The 21,370-nt window shown below is 42.5% G+C and overlaps 1 protein-coding gene across 1 annotated transcript; it reads right to left on the bottom strand.

Annotated features, from left to right (window-relative positions):
* Positions 1 to 4,942: 4,942 nt before the first annotated feature.
* Positions 4,943 to 21,334, bottom strand: gnb1l (guanine nucleotide binding protein (G protein), beta polypeptide 1-like). Its single transcript, XM_068738725.1, has 6 exons — positions 21,225 to 21,334; positions 20,877 to 21,002; positions 20,624 to 20,786; positions 17,919 to 18,011; positions 10,962 to 11,177; positions 4,943 to 5,774 (listed from the first exon to the last, which is right to left on the bottom strand). The coding sequence occupies exons 1-6, from the start codon at positions 21,332 to 21,334 to the stop codon at positions 5,496 to 5,498; spliced, it is 987 nt and encodes a 328-aa protein (XP_068594826.1). The 3' UTR covers positions 4,943 to 5,495.
* Between the last annotated feature and the right edge of the window lie 36 nt (positions 21,335 to 21,370).

Below are 21,370 nucleotides of genomic sequence, written 5' to 3'. Positions count from 1 at the left end.
TGATTTGCCTTGTTTTTATTGCTTTCAAAAAAGCCATATTTTACGTAATCCACCAACCTTTAGGTAGGTGAGATGTTTGCATGTTGAGCTCATCAGAGAGGGTGTCGAAACACAATTAAATGTTTTTGCTTTTTGGAAGAAAAAAAAAATGCAACATTTGATTTGGAAACATTCTGAACATCTTAAGCCGCTCTGAGAAGCTTCTGTACCATGGCACTGACTTGCAGCAATTCAAAGTAAATAAATAAAGCAGAATGATTGTTCTGTGTCTGTAAAAATAAACATTAAATTCTTGTAATTCACAAAGAAAACAGTCTTTGAGTAGATATTCCATTCACAGCTCTGCCTGATGCACTGCTGAGGGGATAAAAAAATGCATTGTCGGAATTGCCCTGCTGAATTCAGTTGATGTGTCCGCTGCTCCTGCAGCCATTCTAGTTGGGTCCTGGAGGCTGTCTAAACATTAAACTGTGCAAAGGGCCAAATATGGTCATCTGCACCTGGTTTTATGAAGAAAAAAAAGCACACACACACACACACACAGAAACACATTTAATTGTGATATCACACAGCTAGTAGTGCATTTAATAATCATTATGATTAAACTGGTAAAAAAAAAAAATTAGATTGGCCTTATATTTCATCCTGAAAATTATTTTGAAAAATGCAGTGCTCATGAAATCATGTCGTGTCATGCAAACTATGGACAAAAGGCAGGATTCACATTTCCCCTCTCCAGAGAAGGATGCCATTGCTCATATTTAATGGGACAGTTCAGTGATATTTTAAGAATGTCACCCGCTCCTATCTGTGCAGCCGTTTCCATCTCCTATTTGAAGTCTGGTGAGGAATGCTTTGTTGTCAAGGTTAATCTCGTTGAGACAAACCCGCCTGCTCCGTGATTTGTGCCTGTCACGAAACAAAGGGAAACGTACCCTGATGATTCCCTTCAATAATGTATTTGTGCTCCTGCCACTGAGGGGCAAGCAAGGAAAAGGATGCCTGGGGGCTCCTGACCTCTGACAGTTTAATGGCTTGTAAAGGTGTCAGAGGTTAAATAATGTTTCCATTTATTTTAACGCAGACTAACTGGTTCTATCATTTATTTATTTATTTATTGGTTTATAGGCGGACAATTACCTCTTCACAATTTCAGCAATTTGTTTTAGAGCAATTTTGAAAAAAAGAACCATGTTTTAGAAGAGTAAAGTTAATTTAAAGCCAGTTTTGTCTGAACTTATTTAAAACTAAAAGGTTTTCTTACGGTCTATTTTTCAACTACTGTCATAAGGTAAAATTATTTTTCATAGAGTAGTCATAATAGAGAAAAATGACGAATAAAAGAAATGCAAATGTTTGAAAAACCCGCAATAGACGCGCCATCGTGTTACAGGAAGCCGCCCGGTGTGGAACGACGCCGGCGTCCATCCAGCACCTCCGGGGCTCGCGCGGGGTCAGAAGGTGAAGCAGCCCAGAACGGAAGAGACATCAGCACACCTCGCCTTTGTCTGTAGGTTTTATTCTTTCTGTGACATTTTAGAATTAATCTCTTTAGAAAATTACTGCAGAATAAATTATCATGGTACAATCAATATTCTGAGATAGATGAAATAATAACAGGTTTGAAGGCTGTATTCCAGGAGCTGCCAGGGCCCATCCGGCAGAGTGAATAAACCTTTATTATTCAGATTCAGATTCCTTTATTGTTATTCAGGCTTACATCAGAGATGCACTGCAGAACCAGATTATGATGTATTGTAGCCACAACAAGAAACAGAAAAATAAACACTATAAAAAAACAATAGACAGAATAATAATAATAAACCAGGAAAAAAGTTCGGAAACAGTTTGAATGAGATCTGCTCATCATACTGCACAGAAAGTAAGAGTTTTTTATATGTTGTTAGAGTCTGAGAATTTTGAATTTGTTATTATAGCAGTTAATCAACAGTTGTCACAATAAAGTATTGTTATAAGAGTTAGCGGTCATCCTACTTGTATATCTAATCTCGTAGTATATCCACTATGCAATGACAATAAAGTCTTTCTATTCTATTCTACTTACATCTTTCTTTTCAGTTGAATACTGCAATATTATAATTCCCAATGACTGGATAATTTAAGTGAAATCATTATTAGTAAAATATGTTAAGTGTTTCTTGCAGCATTATAATGTTATCAGCTTATATTAAGTAGCGGTTCCGCTTGTCGGAGAGCATAAAAATCAAACTGTAAGCTGCACAACTGAATTCATTTAAATTGGTTTAATTCATTCATTAACAACATTCTGTTCCCAGTGAATTGTAATGAAGTGTAACGGTAAATACTCAAGTCAAACACAAGCAGCTAAAAACCTATAGTGAAGCTCAGCACTTGTGTAAACATGCCGCAATAACTCTGCAACTGTCTTTCTCCCTCTCCCTACCCTGCATTGTATTATCAGTCTGCAACTTTCTACTCAAACATATCCAGCAATAAAAATATCGTTCATACGTTGCGTTCTCAATGCATGGTGTCCCTGGTGTGGTATGCATCTGTCGAGAGAGAGTTGATATTGACGCCTGCAAGGCCGCCCTCATCGTGTAACCCTGCCCTACAGACTGGATGCAGTAACCTTTGTATATTGGAAACACATTGCAGTTTTGACCACTTTAATGAAAGTCTGCTGAACTGAATTAATGTAAAAGATTTCATCCAATAGGCAGAAATTGTAATTATTTTGACACCAAATAACATGGGTAATCTCTCCAAAGTGGCAAATTGCACCTACTGGAGGAATTATAATGAAGTGCACTTGAATAGTAACTCCAGTATGGCGCCTGTGTTGGAAAGCTTTTTTCACATTACGTTTCTACATACGTGCCCAAAAAGGGTCCAACTTGCTTTCAGCAGGCCGTAGGTCATTTTCATGAGCAATATTAAAAAAATATCCTTCAGTTCACACAGAGTAGAAGAGCTACCTGCGTGGGCCTGGTTTCACTGCACAACACTTCATGTGCCCAGATGTCTTGGCTGCAGGAAGACACGAGGCCAAGGACTTACTACTGAAGTTCTGAAGAGGTAGAGGACGGATGCAAGTCGAGGCATCATTTGACACTAAGCTGCATCTGGAACATCTGTTGTGACAGGCGCTGCGTGGTTTTGATTTGTTCCCATCACCTCTGTGTACATTTCTGCTACCAAGCCCCGCCTGCCTGTCGAATCTGGGGACAGTTACTCAAGAGAAGCCAGGTAAACCAGCCAGAGTACTCCACCTAACCAACACAACACGTGTTTCACATCCCGCGCCCATGACGTCTCGAATACCAAAGGTGCCACAGTTTATGGTCAGTATGAGGATGCTGACAGATATTTTATGCGGAACATCAAAACACATCGTCACCACTGGAAGGGAGCCTTAATATATTTGTATCACGTTTGAAAAAATAAATAAAATGACCTGAAGCATTAGTCAAAATGTTGGTTTTGACTTCTAAAGAAAAATGTTTTCCTCATATTTTGTTTTGACTATTTATTTGCGCTGCGGGATGATTTTCCATGTCCGTAAACGCACCAAAAGGTTCGAGTGGACCACAACAAAACACAACGGATTATGTCCTAACCCAAAGCCGGGTTGACCCTTGGCCTTTGAGGGCAAGGAAGACACACGTTAGGTGATAAGTGAAGCGCGGGGCCTATTGTGCAGACAGTCTCCTTGTCCATTTATTGACTTCCCAAATGATCCATTATGAAGTGATTTACGAGGTCCACCGCCACCCCACCAGGCACTTCTAAGGCCAGCGGGAAGCTGTCTGCACCATTCAGCAGACATCTGCACCAATGGACCTGCATTTGATTTATCAGAGGCTGGACGGAAGCCGGCTCACGCAACCTCTAGTGTTTGTTCAAAGCCAACAGCAGCTAGCGAGCAGTTATAAATGCACGATGTCACCAGTGGGGTCAGACACAAAAGGAATAGATTGAGCTCTGCAGGAAACAAGGAAACACAGCCAGACACAAAGATGAGGGAAAAGGAATCCTTATTCCGTTAATTTTTTAAAGATAAAGTTTTAACACCCGAGACACATCCTCCAATACAAGCAAGGAAGCCAAACATGTAATGGCACACTTTTTGCGATGACGGTAGCACCACGGCAAGACAGCTTGTCGAGCAAATGACCTCGTCTTTCCTCTGTCCACTAATGATTCCTGGCTATTATGCTGGTCTGGCTCTTTGATTTCTCAGGCTTTTCCTGTACAGCATGATGAGCTTCATCCCAGGAGACAAACCCTTTATGAGGCAGGGCGACTAACGTTTGAAGCGCTGACCCCCCGCCCTCTCGACACTGTGCTGTAACACATGAGCTCCCATCCTGCTCACTGACTCACAACCGATATTATTAGAGACAGAAATCCCTCATCTTATTAGACCCTCCGGGTCTTTCATGACAAATGTGTTTATTGAAAAGTGCAAATGCAGAATTGTCTTATTCAGTCATTTCACTGATAGAACTGAAATCTTTTTCACCAGTTCTTAAATTTTGCTGCCCTTGAAAGAGGTGCAAAAATACACGCTCTCCCGAACAAGCAATGCTGATGAAGAACAGCACCTGTGGATCGGCATCTCCGCTAAACCAACGGCTCTCTATCCTTCGTGGCCCTGCTGTGATTAACCTTGATTGACTCAGGTCAGGCTGGAAGGCTTGTGTGTTAAGCTGAGACCTGCTAAAATAACAACACAAAGATTACAGAGCTGCTCAGGCTCATCGTTTAACTCAAATTCAAATGAACTAGAGCAAATCACCTATTGGACTAGTCGACACAATCGCGTAGCTGCACAGACAAATGGCTTGAGCAAACTGTGAGCTGGAAAGGTCGGCCTGCTCACCTTTGATAGACAGAAGTGGGAGAGCGTTTTATTACGCCATGAGGAAATGAGGCTTCGATCAGCTCTTTCAGTTTCATGAAAATCTTTATTTCAAGTAAAAAAACAAGGTGAATGAGCATTCCACTTGCTAACCGTCATAGGTACTAACTGTACATACTACAGTGTATAACTAACATTTGGATTTTAATCAGAAAACTTTTACATGGCAAACAGGCAATGATAGTTTATGTAAGAATTTAATAAAAATGGTAAAGGTTGATTCGAAATAGCAGCTATTCAATGGATCATGGTGAACAGAGTATTATGCTGTATCATGCTCTTATTATTAGAGGCATTGATTGATTTTGTTACTTGGGATGAAAATGTGATTTCATTCAATCTCGCAAAGTTTCAAAATGTAGATTGAGGATCCATGCAGATGGTACTATTATCAAGGATGTAAACAACTGGGTGGTGTGGGTGTCACATAAATGTACATTTTCTTTACTTTACACACTGTCCTGTCCAGATAGCAAACTACTGCTCTTTGCTAATGCTGAATTGTGTGTCCTCAGCAGTTTGGCCACACCAACATCTGTGCAGCTGTGGTCAAGAGATTAAAAGTCAATGCGTCTCCAGAGCTCAGAGTTCAGCTGGTATCAGCCTCCTTATTGTATATCGACCACAGGCTGATCCGCTGATCCTTGGACCCAGCAGCTAGCAGTCTTTGTCTGGGGTCCTGGTGGTCAGAGAAAGCCACGGTTTGCACCATGTCGGTGTGGTATTGAAGAACTGCCAGTGGTCTCAGCTTTTTCCATCCAAATACCCGCACCCGATGGTCCCAGCCTGCTGACGCCAGTATCTTACTGTCTCCCCTGATGCATAGCTGGGAAACCCCTGGGTTGACCAGCATCACAGAATCCTGGAGCTGCAAAAGCATGGAGAGGAAGAAGATCACTGCAGGTTCGAACCATGCGTCTTTAGAATGTGTCACAACACATCCCACTTTGAAAGAAAATGCAAAGGATGCTGAATAGCAGTTTTCTTGCCATAATGGTCAGCGAACTCGAAAACCAAGTGAAACTATTGTTAATGCAAATAGGAAGACAAAAATAATCAGACGAACTAGGTCACTGACTCGATTAATCACTGCCGTCTAGGAAGCCGAGGCCAACACAAACACTGACAGGGAAAGACTATCGGCTGATCTGATGACTGAAGCCCAAGTGTGAAGCCGTGTGTCTGTTGAACCTGGCTGTGGACTCTTGGGACTCAATCATCAGCCGTAAAGCATTATGCACGAGGGCTGCAAGCAAATCTCTCTGCATCCTACTATTTGGTTTGGAGTGTTGGAGGCCTGTTCTGGAAGCACAACGGGGCTTGAGTTACCTTTGTCACAGTTTGCAACGAAAGAGAGACCGTCTCACTGAAATGCTTGTTTGCCAAGGTTTGTTGTTTCAAGTGCCTCTGATGAATTCCGGTCACACTGAAAGCTTTGGTCCCGAAACACACTTCTGTAACGTCTGCCTACTAAAGATTAGCCACAGCTCCTTCTGCCTCTAATCTACAGTGTCCCAAGGACTGTATCAATCTCTCCAAAAGGGCAACATTCTGACATGCTATAATGAATGGCGGCTAAGATCACTATCTGAGGTGGAAATTCCTGGGGAGTGAACATGCTCCTCCTGCAGATCTCTGCAGGGCCTGTGGATGTGACACAAACATCTGGATATGGGAGACAAAATCAAATGGGACAGCGTAAAATTGACTTCATGACTTGTGTCTGGGGAAACTAATGATCGTGAATAGGAGGAGACGGCAGAGAATTTATCTGCACGCTCCTGTTCCGGGCAGGAACCATCCGCAAGCTGCATGTGGAAGATATAAGCCAGGTACTCATAGCCCAAGTGGATAAAGTGGAATGCAAGGGAGAGAGGGAGCAAAGGGGAATGTCATTGATCAAAACAGCAAGCGAAAAGTACGTTTCAACAGGCGGTGTGAATCATAGTTTTACTCCAACCATCATCGCTGGTGCCACTAGTGTGAACCAGAGTGTGGCTAGTTAGACCAAACAAGCCAGATTCGCTGATGCAAAAAAAAAAAAAAAACCTTGGGGGGTGAAAGATTGTTTGGAGCTCTGTTATTACCTCAAGAAGTTGGTATGCCCCTGTCTCTCTCCATCTGGTTTGCATTAGACTCCTGATAATGATGGGTTTAAGTGTCTGTTTTTGTTTGTTTTGCTTCCCATAGTTTGTGTCAGGAAAAGGCATTTGGTTTCATTAAAGGGTCAGTTGTAAGTAGTGCATGGCTGATGGTGTAGTAATGGTGATTCAACCGGACTGGCTGGCTCAATCCGTTTTACTTTCTACGGTCTGAGACGGTAGAAAGAAAAGTGGTGCGATAAAAGGCTGCCCCACAGAATTTAAAATCGCGCCGCTCGTGCAGCTCCTCCGGTTCCAAAGCGATCAGCGTTTCATGCCTTTAAAGCGATGAGTGGATCAAGTAATTAGTTAATTCACAAAGTAACAACTATTTAAAAGATGATTATAATTCATATAAAATTCAAATATGAAGAGGGGTGATTCATTTACTTAACAGAGTTTTCCATAATTACTAAAGAAGAATATTCGGGTTTTGTATTATTTGTAAGAAAAAAAGTCGTTATTTTCTGATAATTCTAGACGAATTCATATTTTTTTTTAATTAGAGTATTGCAAATCAACATTAATTTTAGGTGTTGCACGACAGTATTTAAAAAAAGACACACATATACAAGTATATATATATAAATGTGTATACACGCACACAGCAAAGAGATATATGCAGTACATACTGTATACATATACATTATATGTGTGTTTGCATGTATGTACATTACGTGTGTGTGCCATAGCACGCACACACACACACTACAGAATAACAAAAATACAGTTGCTTGGATATCATGCAATTGTAAAGACATTAGGGTTGGGATGACTAGACTATTGATAACTGATTTATCACTCATAGAATTTAAACTCTTTTGGCATTAGACGGTTTCCACATTTCCCGGACATCGAGCTAACTGGCTGCTTTCTATTTACCACACAGACATGAAAGTGATGGTAATTATCCTCTCAACACACTCATGAAAGGAAATACATTTTCAAATCATGTCAAACTGTTCCTTCAAGCAAAAACACCAATAGGTTGTACCGTCAATGCCAGATTTTGGGCTGCTAATGAAGCAAGGAATCTGTCATCAGATTTAGCTCCAGAAAAACGACATTGGCATATGAATTGCCGATTGATTAAGAAATGATTTAAATCCTTTTTCTCTGTTATTAGCTTATAAATTATTTTTAATTTGATGACATTCAATGGAAATTAGCAGCAAGGTTAGCTCTAACGCTTGCTGTAGATTCACGAAATTGATGAATTGCAAAGAAAATGTTAGAAAATTAGCCAAGTCTCGTCTGCATGAATTATGAAATCCATTCACCCTAACAGTTGAGTCTTGTCTTGATTTATTGGACAAGACAAGTCCATTCTTCTTTCACATGTTTTCTTACCACCTCATTATAAACAGATCTTGAATTGGGACATCATCTTTTGATTTTATTGCCTGAACACTCCTTCCTTGCCTGTGTTACAGCACGCGCGCACACACACACACACACACACACACACACACACCAGGCTTGCTATCCCAGCTGTCAGGCGGCTACCGGCTCTGTTCAGCAGCTGGGTCCACAACACTTTTTGTGGTCTGACAGCTCTAATTTAAAAAAAACAAACCAAACAGATAAACAAAAAAACAGATCACTCTAGGATCCTCTTTTGCAGCATCTCAAAAGGAGCATCCACTTGTCAGATCTCACTCAAGCCTTGCTCCACCCCTCACCTTCTCTCAGCCTTGGCACAGATCTTGCCGTTCACGCTCATCTATTGAAATGTCCCATCATCGCTCACTCACTCGAGCCTATAGCAGCTCGGAGGATTTTGGCAGGTATTTCTGACACACCCTGTGCCTGAATCGTTCTCCACCGCGTGGAGATTACAGGCTTTTGTCACCGTGCCTGTTAGAGCTTGGCTCCAGCTGACGGGAGATGAACGTGTCAGACAGGTGAGCGGAGTCGCTTAGAAAAGAAAGAGGAGGAGGAAGGGTATTCGATGATCGTATTTATGAAGGCAGCTCTGGGATACAGCACACCGAGGCCGACACCACCTGAACCATACTTTAAAAAAATCATAGAAGACGGCATGCAGGTGGTTACTGGTGGTGGGGTGGGGGTGGGGGGGCAGCAGAGACATCTTCACAGTGACGATGAGGAGCAGGAGCTCCACCTGTGGAGGAACTGTCATCGGTTTCTTTACTGGGCTGCTGTCAGTGTTTGATTTACGCTGCTAATCTTCCTCTGTCTTTACCGCTCTCTCCTTTTCCAGTCTCGTTTGTCCTGGAGGAAACCTGTCGCTGAACTTGTCAATATATTTGAGTGACCGCCTAAATATATGTCCTTCTGGCTTAACAGCCTGGAAGCCTAAACACCCGCACATTCATAGTTTCACACACACACACACACACACACACAACTGTAAGTTAGAAGGAAAGGAGGAAAAAGAGGCAGAGGATGATGCCTCATTACTCTGAGGAGATATCAGGCCAGCCAGGTCAAACAGCAGATAAAGGCCTCTGGGAGCCATGTGTAATACATTAACCTCCCGTCCAGAGGCTATCTGTCTTTATCTGGGCTTGATAAGCTCACTTCACAGCCTTTCAGCTTCAATAAATCATAACTGTGCTGTGTTGTGTCATATCCAGTTTCCCCTCCATGGCTCAGAAAGCATCTTACAGGCCAGTTCCACTACACTGGTCTGCATCGCAGGCGTAATTTGTGGGAAGTGGGATGCTGTGGCACTTATAGCCTCCTCAGCCTTTATTGCAGCCTCCCACTGTGAACTACTGTTCCCTTTACTGCAGATGTGTTTTTTGTTTGTTTAAGGGGCCTCCGAGGTTTTGATATTTTTATTACCTCTCACGGGTCATCTGTCAGGACCCAGGCCCGGGCCCGCCACCCGGCAGGATCCCCCCCCCCCCACCCGTTACTTTTGCCACACAAAAATACTTTTGTGGGAAGAACCGAGGATAGCTGTCTGGACGTCACACTGCGCTGCACTTTGGGATAATTTAAAAGCCCCTGTTGGATCTTTTCCCTCTCCATGTGTTTTTTTCCCCCTCTCATCCTTATCCTGGATTATATACTGAATATTTTATATCTTAAACAAAATAAACCAAATAGCAACTCTCCTCTTGTTTTGGGTATATTGAATCAAACCTTTGGGTAGTGTTTTTGGATGCATTGAAAACACAAGGTCTTGCAAATACTTTAAATTCAAGCATTCATTTGTAGAATGCCTTGGACAGAATAAAGCCCCTTCACTGGGCAGGAGCACTGCATCAGTCTCAGGTTCCCTTCGGCCATGATTCATGGGGTTGGATGCAAAATGGAAGCATTCCATTTAGCTCATGAGCGCAAGAGAAAATACAAGTGTCAAATGAGGCCTTAAACGTCTGAAGCACTGGCTGTCATGTGAAATGAATCAGGGTGCAAAGCTCACATGACCTCTTTTGGAATGGCAGGTTAGTTTGTTAACTGGACTGATTTTAAGTATTCATCTTTGGTATCAGAACTTGAATGCACTGGAAAGAAGGTTAGTAATCACCTCTATTACATTGTGGTAAAACATTTATATATATATATATAAATTGCTATTTTGGAAAAGCTGAAACTTTCCTTTTATTACTCCACAATAATAGGTATAACATGTCACTATGTGTGTGGGTGGTTTGAATCTGGACCGATGGTCCAGTCCCTGGTTCTCCCAAAGCCACGCAGCCAGCAGCTGATTTATGGCAAGAGGAGCCCCGCTGAGCCGCTTCCTCTTTGGCCGCGGATGTTTTCCAATAGAGTCTGGACGAAGGGAATGCTCCTCTCATCCTAGCTCCACCATTACCTCATACTTCTTTTATATGTGAAATCATCAGTTAGCTATGAAATATCAATCTGAAGAAAAAGTACTGCTGGCTTCATCAGACCAATCCGCTACCACCGCTCTAAGGATGTGCGCCGCTAACCTGCAGGCTGTTCTGTCCGTCCAGCATCCAAGAGGAGAGCGTCTTGTCCGAGGAGCCAGATACGCCCCTCAGATGCTTCGGGTCAAAGGTCAGACACATGACAGGCTCAGAGTGTGCTTTGATTTGGCTCAGCTTGGACCTCTGGGTCACATCCCAGAGCAACAGGGACCCATCCTCGTATCCAGCCAGCAGGAGAGGCCCGGGACCCGAGTCTGGCTGCGAGGGAGGGAGGGAGGGAGGGAGGGAGGGAGGATGATAAGAGAAAAGGGGGAACAGTTAGATGAGAAGGGAGAAGACAACGAGAGTGAGGTGAGGCTCAAACCACAGGAACCACTGTGTGATGCTGGAAGCTGAGCAGAGCAGAGGTTATCATCCTGGAAGCTCCCGTTGACACTCGGATAGACATTGTGGGCTCCATTCATCAGCCGGCTGCTCTCTCTCCAGACCTCCATTACAACACTTCAGTCCTCATCTACATTACTGAGCCACAGCTACAGCAATAGACTGCAAAACATCCTTCATACCAAAACTTTAGCGTTATTGTTTACCTGCATCAGTGTTTTAGACTGAGAATGCTCTACCTCTATTGTTATACATAACTTTAACCTCTTATAGTAACCATTACACTAAATTTACTATATTCTTACATCAACAGGCTGTTTTTTTTTTAAATCCTGTAATATTACTGCTGCAATTTGTGGACACACTATTATTATTACTGTTATTTTATTTATTATTGTGCAGAAACAATTTATTCTTTATTGCCTATAAAATCAGTCGCAAATCCCAGATTGCTTTGTTTCTGTCCAGCTGAATTTATAAACAGGCTGAAGGCTGAAATGTAACGCAATTCAGATAATTTTCCGTTGCTCAATTAATTGATTAATAATCGCAGATCTACACACCTTATTCAAACTCACAAAAAAAACATGTACTGTACAAAAAAAAACATTCTATAACCTGGCTTCCTCCCCATTGTGCCGAGGACATACCGCAACATCCAGCCGTTTGCAACTGGGGAAGCCATCAGAGTAAATCTTTCAAATCATATGACGTGAAATGAAACCAGATGTACAAACGCAAACATATCAGATGCAAAACCTAAATCATTCTACCTCTGGTAAATACATAGAGAGCAAAGAAAGAATGAAATCAACAGGAAACACATTCAAACGGGAGCACTAACACAAACGCCCTAGCATCACGCACAAAGGAAAGGATGTGAGTGGTGTTTGCATTTTATTGCATCATTTTTCATGCACTGTATATAAAACATCACACTAGACATTGGTATATTGAATCAAACCTTTGGGTAGTGTGTTTTTAGATGCATTGAAAACACAAGGCCTTGCAAATACTTTAAATTCAAGCATTAATTTGTAGTATGCCTTGGACAGAATAAAGCCTACAGATGACCTTAATAAAGTCTAGTTTCCATTAAAAAAAAGCTGTGAGAGCAGACGTGTGGAGGGTACATCACTTCTGTGAATGAAAATATGTGTGAACTGATATAAAACGAAGAAAAGAAAGCAATAGAAGAGGCGGTAGGGAGAGACAAGGTAAGAACTAATCAGTCTCACTTGTGTGCAATCCTCTAATTCATCTCTGCACATATACAAAGTAACATGATTAGTACTATCTAATACACGCCACTTCATATCCACACATGCTAGGAGTGTTATCCAAGCATAGATTAGAACGTTCCTAAAACAAAAGGACTACACACCAGCCTCTGCAACAATACATTTCAGACGGACTGCAGGCAGCCAGAGCCAGAATACACTCAGTCCTGACTCGGGTCTTTAGAGCACCACCAGACATTCAAAAGAAGCGCAGTGCCCTGTAAAAGCTGGGAGGGAAATAGATTTGTTCCATATGTGAGAAGGGGCCATGCTTGCCATCCTTTCATCCATCTTCAAGTCCTCTTCTCACTTAACGCTCAATATTTCCCTTCGTCCAGCTTTAAACAAATTATAGACAGAGCTGTGTATTCCTTCCAAACACATCAGCGAGGATGAACACCAAGGGATTATGAAAACAAATAAAAACAAGTGAAAATCAGCGGCCCTTACTCGCCGGCAGGGCCCGGGCTAAGCGTTCCAGGCTTGGGGCCCACCATTTCACTTTAAGCGTAGGACCTGCTTGATTGATGATGCCATGGGTCAGAGGTCAGGGAACCCTGGGTAGACACCTAATTCATTATATCCTCCACAGGCCTTTCTACAAGAGGGCTCTCTGCTGGAGAGGGGCTGGGGCTCTGGGAGCTGATTCATCAACACGGAGCAGCTGGAAAGACGGATGGATGGAGGCTGCTTGAGGAGTCCGGACCAGTCCTCTTGAATGGCCGCTAGCTGGGCCTCGAACTGCCAATAATCACGCGTACCATTTTTCCTTCCTGTCATGTCCTGGGGTTGCTTGGTTTGTCTGCTTGTCAGCGGCCTCACACAAAAACTACTGGAAGGAACTCCACGGACATTTGTAGAAGGAAGGGTGTTTGGGTGTTTAAGGAATTTGTTCCACTTTCTTTAATAACGCAAGGAAGCAAGTTTTTATTCTTCTTACATTCCCCCCCCACTGAACTGATTTCCATCACAGTTCGCATATGGGTGGGTCATGGATGAGATCATTTAAAACGAGATTGCTGGGCCTTAGAGGAGGTATGCATTGAATCTTCACTTGTGTCTGTTTGGTTGTTTTGTCAGTAAGTTATGGCACAGGTAATTTCTGCTTTTTCACCGGACAGGCGACTTCTTTTCTCATCTACTTCATGTCCAACCAAGTTAAACAGGCGCCTTGCAGCAGGGGGCGGAGCGATAGGCTCGGTCAACTGATTTAATGGCAGAGCAGAAGGAGACTTTCAGACCTTAGCGGAGGAGGATAACATCCGTTTCAGATGTAGAAATCGGCCGATCATGCAAAATTAAGGAAATCGGCGTCGGCCGATCGATCAGCGCATCCCTAGTTTGAATTAGAATTTCTTATTTGTAATTATTCAATCAATCAATTTGTGTTGTTGGTGTGTGTTATATGGTGATGTTAAAAGGGCCACCAGCAGGCTGGGTGCTACTGTAGTGTACAGCGGGTCCTCCACTTATGACCCATGAGTGGTCTGTTCTGTTTTGTGTGATTAATACGCGTTTTTACGACATACAGGAAAGCGAGCGAGTGAATCGAGTGTACGCCAGTTTCTGCCGTCTCACCCACAATGTCTACCAAGAGGAAATTGTCTCTTTCTACTCCTCATTTACAGAATCATGATGCGGCATAATATATTTAGGGTACTTTAACATGGGTCGACTTACGACCAAATCGGCTTACGGTAAAAACCTCGGAACCAATTGTGGTCGTAGGCCGACGGCGGCCTGTTCAGTGTTCAGTTGTAGACTTCCAACAAAGGCTGCTGCTAACGCTGCGTTCAGCGAACTGAGGCACAGGAACCACACCATGCTGGACAGAGAAGATTGTCAAAAATTAGAAAAGTTGACAGCGAACCGAGTCTTCAGAAAGGACTGGACAGAAAAACATGTTTGTTCTTCCTCAAGGAGCTCTACAAGGACATTCTGCCTCATCTGCACAGAGTCTGCTGCTGTTGTCAGAACTGGACATATCAAGTGGTATTTTGATGCTAAAGACAGACACTTGGAAGAAATGAACAGAATTATGAGGCAAGGATGCAGAAAATAAATGAACTCAAAGTAAGTGGCATCCGTGGGCTGGTGCTCGTTCCCTCACAGCCCAGGACTGCAATAATCTACCAGCAATGGCACAGATTACAGGTGAGCTAATGGTGTCTTGTCTCATGTTGAGTTAATCCAAAAACTGACTGAAAACTTCCGAGATCATTGTGAATGCATCCACCTCGGAGAGCAGCTGATTTTCATTCAGAATCACTTTGCGGTTGGAAACATGCTCACGGTTTCACAGAAAGAGAAACAGATCTACAAATGGGCAGATCCTGGAGATTATTTATCAGCACCCAAAGAAGGATGTTGAGGGAGCATTGTGAGTTCTTGTTTTTTTATTTTCCATCTGTAGCCTCCTAAGACCCGAACTCTTCCATGGCATGCGTTTTTAATTTATCTTGGCTATTTGGGCTGATTGGGACCTGATGAGTGTAAAAACAAAGAATTAGATTTAATCATGTAGTTTCTGAGAAAAATGGCCTCATATGAAGACATTTGTTTAGAATTTTGATAGAACAAATAGTCACAATTGAGTAATGATGTGCAAAACTCTTTATTTGGTGCCAAAATTTAGTATTGGGGTCTAAACCAAAAATGTGATGTCCACACATGAGGAGGAAGTCCTTTGCTAAGATGAGTTCAGCCTAAAGTACAATTTAATAATATCTCCTTTGAGGTTGTTTTTTTTTTCAACTGACTAAAATAATTGTATTTAAATTTATAAAAATTTTATTTTCTATCTTTACAAGTCTAAGAATCTAGAAAATAGATGGTGTTCAAAAACAGATATTCTTTTATTTAATTCAGACTAAGCAGGGGAGAAGGGATGGCTTGTTGGACCTCTTGCCATTTTAATTAAAGCCTCCTGCCTCAGCGTCTCATAAGAGTTCATGTCACAGACCTCAAACATATAAGGTCAGTGTTCCGAAGATTTACACACTGACACATTGAAGGCATTTCTATTTTCCTCATCCTCATCATGTACAAATTGGCAAAAATGCAGCTGTAACTGTAATTTGTGAAATCCTCTACAGTTCCTACTCCAAGTTGCGGAACCCAAGGTGCATCTGTTTTTATCTATTACTATTATTTTTCATTGTTTACATTGTACATAAAGATTTGGCCTTTTTACCTCATTTTAAAAGTAAGTATTAACACCTGGCCAGGAGCTACAGCTGAATCTTTAGCTCAAGATGAGATATGTGATTAGTGACAAATAAATGCTGCATGTGAATTTATTGTATATTCAGCAAACACTTCTCTGTCATTTCCGTACGGGGCAAGTCATCCAAAACCAGGAACACAGAGAATAACAGTTCGTTCGCTGATGTGGTCACCACTGGCCTCAGGCAGGCACGGCTTCCACATAAGGAACCAATCGTTTCCTCCGGTTTCCGTCCCTGTTCTCGATGATGTCATGGCCACGAGGCAGCGAGGTGATGAGCTGAGAATGATGGATATCTGTATAGGAACATTTCCTTTTCCCCGCCAGCCTCTGTTCACATTAAAAGCCTTGCACATCATGCATCAATACTGTCCCCCTGGCCGAGCCCTGCATCCCCGCACATGGCAAAGCCCACATGTGGAGGCACCGTCTTCCTCCACATCCGCAGCATTGTCCACCACGTTTCACGATCAGATTCAGAGACATCAGATAGCTGTGTTGGATTTAGTAACAGTCCCGCATATGTGGACTCAGGTCCGGGTGGGATTTTGATGAAGGGAAGCTAAATTGAGAAGAAAGCATAGTGTAACGCCGCATTTAATCCTTTCCCTAAACTCAGTCAGAGAGGGCTTAAAGGCCGACGATAAATCTATGGTGAGTCTGTCTTGGGAATAATAGAGGACAATCACTCCTCATCTTGATGGTCAAAGAACAAAGGGCGATATGGTGAGATGGAAGGCAGAGAGGGCAGATCATTGTCAGTGGATTCTTATGTGTGTGTGTGTGTGTGTGTGTGATAGAGAGAGGCAGGGTGGAGAGAGGGGTGAGAGGGTCAGCTGTTGCCTCCTGCTGTGTGCGCTTAGGGAAACTGTGGGCAGCACATGGACATTTGATGGGAAAGGCGATATGAGAATTATTTTTCTCAAGACTGACAGAGTGTTCGGGTTAAGTAACAGTGGAAAGAGAGTGTATGTATGAGCGAGCGTGTGCACACACACACACACACACAGGCTTTTTCATTCTCACACTGCTTGTACCTCTTGTCGCTCAGTCAGAGTATATATGGACACAGCTCGGCTCTGAAAGATTTCGAATCACCTGGGCCTTTAGACTTTGAAGTCAGACAGCTGCCTGTGCTGAATTACTATGATATTATGTAATTTAGAATAATATCATTGATCATTATGTTTCCTGGCAGTCAACGCTGAGCCAGCATTACTTCATAAATCAAAATGATGAAAGGTGGGCGGAACACTGGAATCAAAGGGATAGAAAGAAAAACACAAACACAATGTCAGCAAGCATGTTGAGACACAAACGGCTCTGCACGCCTCTATAATAATTTCATGAACACAATGTCACCTTCAAAGTTCCTGTATTTAACCGATTAAAGTGGCTCTAATTAGTATTACAGGAATACAGGAACAGTCTGCATGGGCCAGCATCCCTCTGGGTTTAAAATAATAAACTATGATTTGATTTCTGTTGCCTGTAAACCGTGCACTTCATGGAATTTATTCAAACCATCCACAGTCTTGCAAAATACTTACACCCCACTCTGTCCCCTTAAGCCTCAATCCCAAAGAGTTAATAATTAGCCCTAAAAATAATTACAGGTTCTCATTAATGGTTGGGGGAAAAAAAACAAAGAAACTTTCGACAGCATTAAGAAAAACAGAACCCAGATTTTTTTTTTTTGCAAAGATTGGATGTACAGCTGCAGGCTGATATATGGCCGTGAACCCCCAGCCCTTCCAAGCGCTGTAATTACAGAGTTCGAACTCCCTGCCTGAGCTGAGAGGAAATGCTCGGAAAAATGTCCCTGAAGTCGATGAGCTATAATTCAAGTGCATGTTTGTTTGCTTTTCTGTTATTGTATCTTGTCATTGGCTGTTGACAAATTAGTGTAATGCGGGAAAGTATTGAAGAAGGACAATGTAAACCAATTATGAAAGAGAGGGTTTTAATAATGGCTGCCAAGGTTATGTCAAACTTGAGATGTTGCTATAGCGGGACATTGCTCTCTGTGTGTGTGTGTGGGGGGGGGGGGGGGTAACTTAAAAGCACTGCAACAATTAAAATGATATTTGACAGCAATCAGGTGCTTACCTGCCACAGTTTCACACACATGACCATTCCAAGTTTAGCATCTGGAACCAGGGTGCAGACTGGGGTCTTACTGGGAAGCTCCATAATCTTGACCTGCATAGACAGCATGCCATTCATAAAACTCACGAGAGGAGAGACAGCTCACTCACTTCCACATTACCAGTGCTAAAATGCTGGTGATGAGTAGGTACATCATGTTTATATATTTTGGCATTTTCAGCATCTTAGCATGTCCGTATGCTAACATTTCAGGGACATATTATAGATTTCATTTCATCAGAGTCTGCTAATAAGATAATCTGGCAACGTCAGCTGAGCTCAGGACTACACGAGCGAATGTGAAAACAGTCAGAGCATAAAGAGGAGGGGCTTACAAGACTTCAAGATTACAAAATCATAAGGTTTTTTGGGTTTTTTCAGGATTGTATCCAGTATTTACAATGCTGACATATTTTGTTTAAATTCATCCTTTACATTTTTTTCCCTAATAATTTCGGTTATTTTGCCGTTTTCATCATCAAGACCCAATAAATTAGTTTTAAGTATATTTATCTGGAGCCATTTTGCCAAGTCATGATTTGTTTGTCTTCTAAAGTCAAATAAAGCAGCAACCTGAATCAGTCATGACGGTTCAGGACCTCTGCAGATCAGACTGCCTCCGAACCAGCAGTACAGTATCATCCATCAGTACAGAGCAGCTGCCCCACTGTCTATAATAAATCCTGCTAAAGCCCGACCCCGTGACAGGAATGGTGTTTTCCTGCACACATTGGCACTGATTCTGATAAAATACACAGCCTAATGAAGCAAGTGATAAAGTGTGTGCCTTTGTACTGTATGTGTGTACCCAGATCACAAGCAAAACTCATTCCTTCCTCTGTGTTGACAATTGGCATATTCATCCTCATTAGACCTCGGATTAAACAGCCCTTTGAGGGAGCGATCTGTATTTTAGCGCTCGGCCACATCTGTCCTGCATGTTTACCTCTGCGTGCCTGACAAAGAGAGCCTTTAAGGACTCTACGCCTCAGGTGATCTCTGCTCTTATGTGGCATCACACTGCCCATAAATAAAACACCCAGACTATTAATTAATGTCTCTGCCATGGCGGCAATCCGTTGGCAGGAATTTTGCTGTGAGCAGTAAACAGTAAAACCACCTGAGATAGCTAAGAAGGAAGTGCTTATTCTCTTTTCTTGGTTACACACATAAATATTGACATATGTGTGTGTTGCCTATGGTGCTAACTCAAGCTATTGTGCACGTTTTATGGTAAGTGCATGCGTATTGTTTCTTAAGGGGAATATGAGTGTTTTAATTGGCAATACTTTATAAACATTTCTTGGCCAGTTATGTCTGTGGAATGGGGTGTGGAGACAAAATGACAAAATCGGTCATGGCCTGTTTTGGTCTACCTCATCTGTGTGTGTGTGTGTGTGTCTGTGTGTTTCTGTCTGTCTCTATCTGTTGGGACAATGGCATTATTGAGGTGCTGGGAGCCACAGGCGCCCTAATGCCTGGCCTGCTGGACTGAGGTTAACAGAGGCACGTTGGGCTGGATCAGGTGACCGCTCTGCCTCTTTTAAATGTGGCTCTCCCACAATGGAGCAAGTAACATGAATCTGGAGGCAATAAAAGATGGCTGAATCGCTGGCTGCTTGCTCCCCCATCCCACTTCACGCCACAAAAAAAAATACGTACAGGCTTGTGGGTGTTCAGCATTAATTACAGCACATATTGTGCAGTCTGACCCGTGCTATAATTGCTTTATGAACCGCCAGACAAAGATGAATGTGCGAACCGCAACAGCTACCTTCTAAAAGGACAGTTTAACTTGATTGCTGCAGCTCCCATAAAGTAATGCTAACAGTCACTAGAAGGAACGTGGAATTAAGTTGTCCTGTTTGCATGTTGATTCATGCAAAGGCTCTTTTGTTAATGAAGCTGTTCAGATCGCAGGTTGGCAGTTGAATGTGCGCCGTATATACTCAGATGTCACCTTGTTTCATGGCATTCAACCACACTTCATAAAATGTATACCGGTACTTGCTTTTATTTGCAGTTTTACACTTGCTAAATATTATATTTAACTCACAACTGGATGCTCCTCGCCAGTAACAATTCTTTCAGTGGGACCTCCAATTTTCGATCTAACTGCCAAACACAAGCCACAAAGGTGTGAATTCTTAAAATGTATCCAGCAAACTGGTAACAACAAGTCTGGTCAGGTTCATACAGGAATGCATTTTGTTTTATACTCAAGTCAGACTGTTTAATTAAAGACCCCACCTCTCAAATCATGTTTCTTCCTGTTAGACGTAGCATAGCACTGTAGCATGTGCTAGTGGATTTCCCAAGTTACTATCTTCTACATGTAATGCTGAATCCACCTTGAATGTTTAACATGCAAATAAAACAAAATGAGTTAAAAATGAACTACATATATTTTTAGTCTCAATCTGATCTTGTTCCTTTTGATAAAATGTAAAATAAAATCAATTCAACGTTTCAACTAATGCTGTAATTTTTGCATATCATAATAAATAATTAAAATCCACTCTGAACATTGAAATTCAACAGGACTCCTTGCAGCTTTTGGACATTAAAAGAACATTTCAGCATGCACTGGGGGGGGTTGGCTAAAGCAAACAGGAAACGGAACCTGAGAGCCTCGTTACTTAGCGTCTCTATCTCTGACGTCTCACCTCTTCTGTCTGCTCTCCAGCAAAGGCCAGCAGGCTGTGTCCAGGGCTCGACTTCAGCACGGAGCTCTGACAGAATCCGACGCTGCCGGTCCAAACAGAGTCCATCAGTTCACTGCGACCTTCGCTCAGATCCCACAGACAGACCTGCATGTCCCGTCCCTGACTGCTCCAACAGGAAGAATGCTTGCTGTTCAGTTATTTTATCACCACAGGATACAATGAGTAAGACAGAAGGAAGGACAGCCATCCTCACGTGATGAGGGCATCTTCTGCATGCAACGTGCTGACCCAAATTATTGAGCTACCAGCATGACCCTCCACAATCTTCTGGGTCCTCCTGGTGTTCAGGTTCCAGATATGGATGGCACCCTTCGCTGACCTGCATAAACCATCAGGATGCTTCATGAAAGCTGCTTAAAATAATCCTACATTACCATAAATAGCTTCTCTGCTGTAACCTATAGCAACAGAAAGAAACTGCCAGTTCAGCCTTACACATCAAATCGATGAAGCTCATCACACTAAATTAGTAAAATCTCCCAACATAAAAAAAAGACAAGATGAAAAGTCTAAATTATTTAAGTTGCGATAAATGACACACCCAGAAAATAGGAGAGGAGTGTCCCCTCCATGGCAGCTAAAGTGTAGGGTGTTGAGGGGTGCGCTGGCCCCCCTCAGGGTATAGGTGGGGGCCGGAGAAGGACGAGACATCCCTGGGTCATTCAATCAATGTACGGATGGAAGAAG

The sequence above is a fragment of the Brachionichthys hirsutus genome, chromosome 4 (assembly GCF_040956055.1).
Source record: "Brachionichthys hirsutus isolate HB-005 chromosome 4, CSIRO-AGI_Bhir_v1, whole genome shotgun sequence".
Classification (NCBI taxonomy): Eukaryota; Metazoa; Chordata; class Actinopteri; order Lophiiformes; family Brachionichthyidae; genus Brachionichthys; species Brachionichthys hirsutus.
This window is presented reverse-complemented; position numbering and strand designations above follow the sequence as displayed.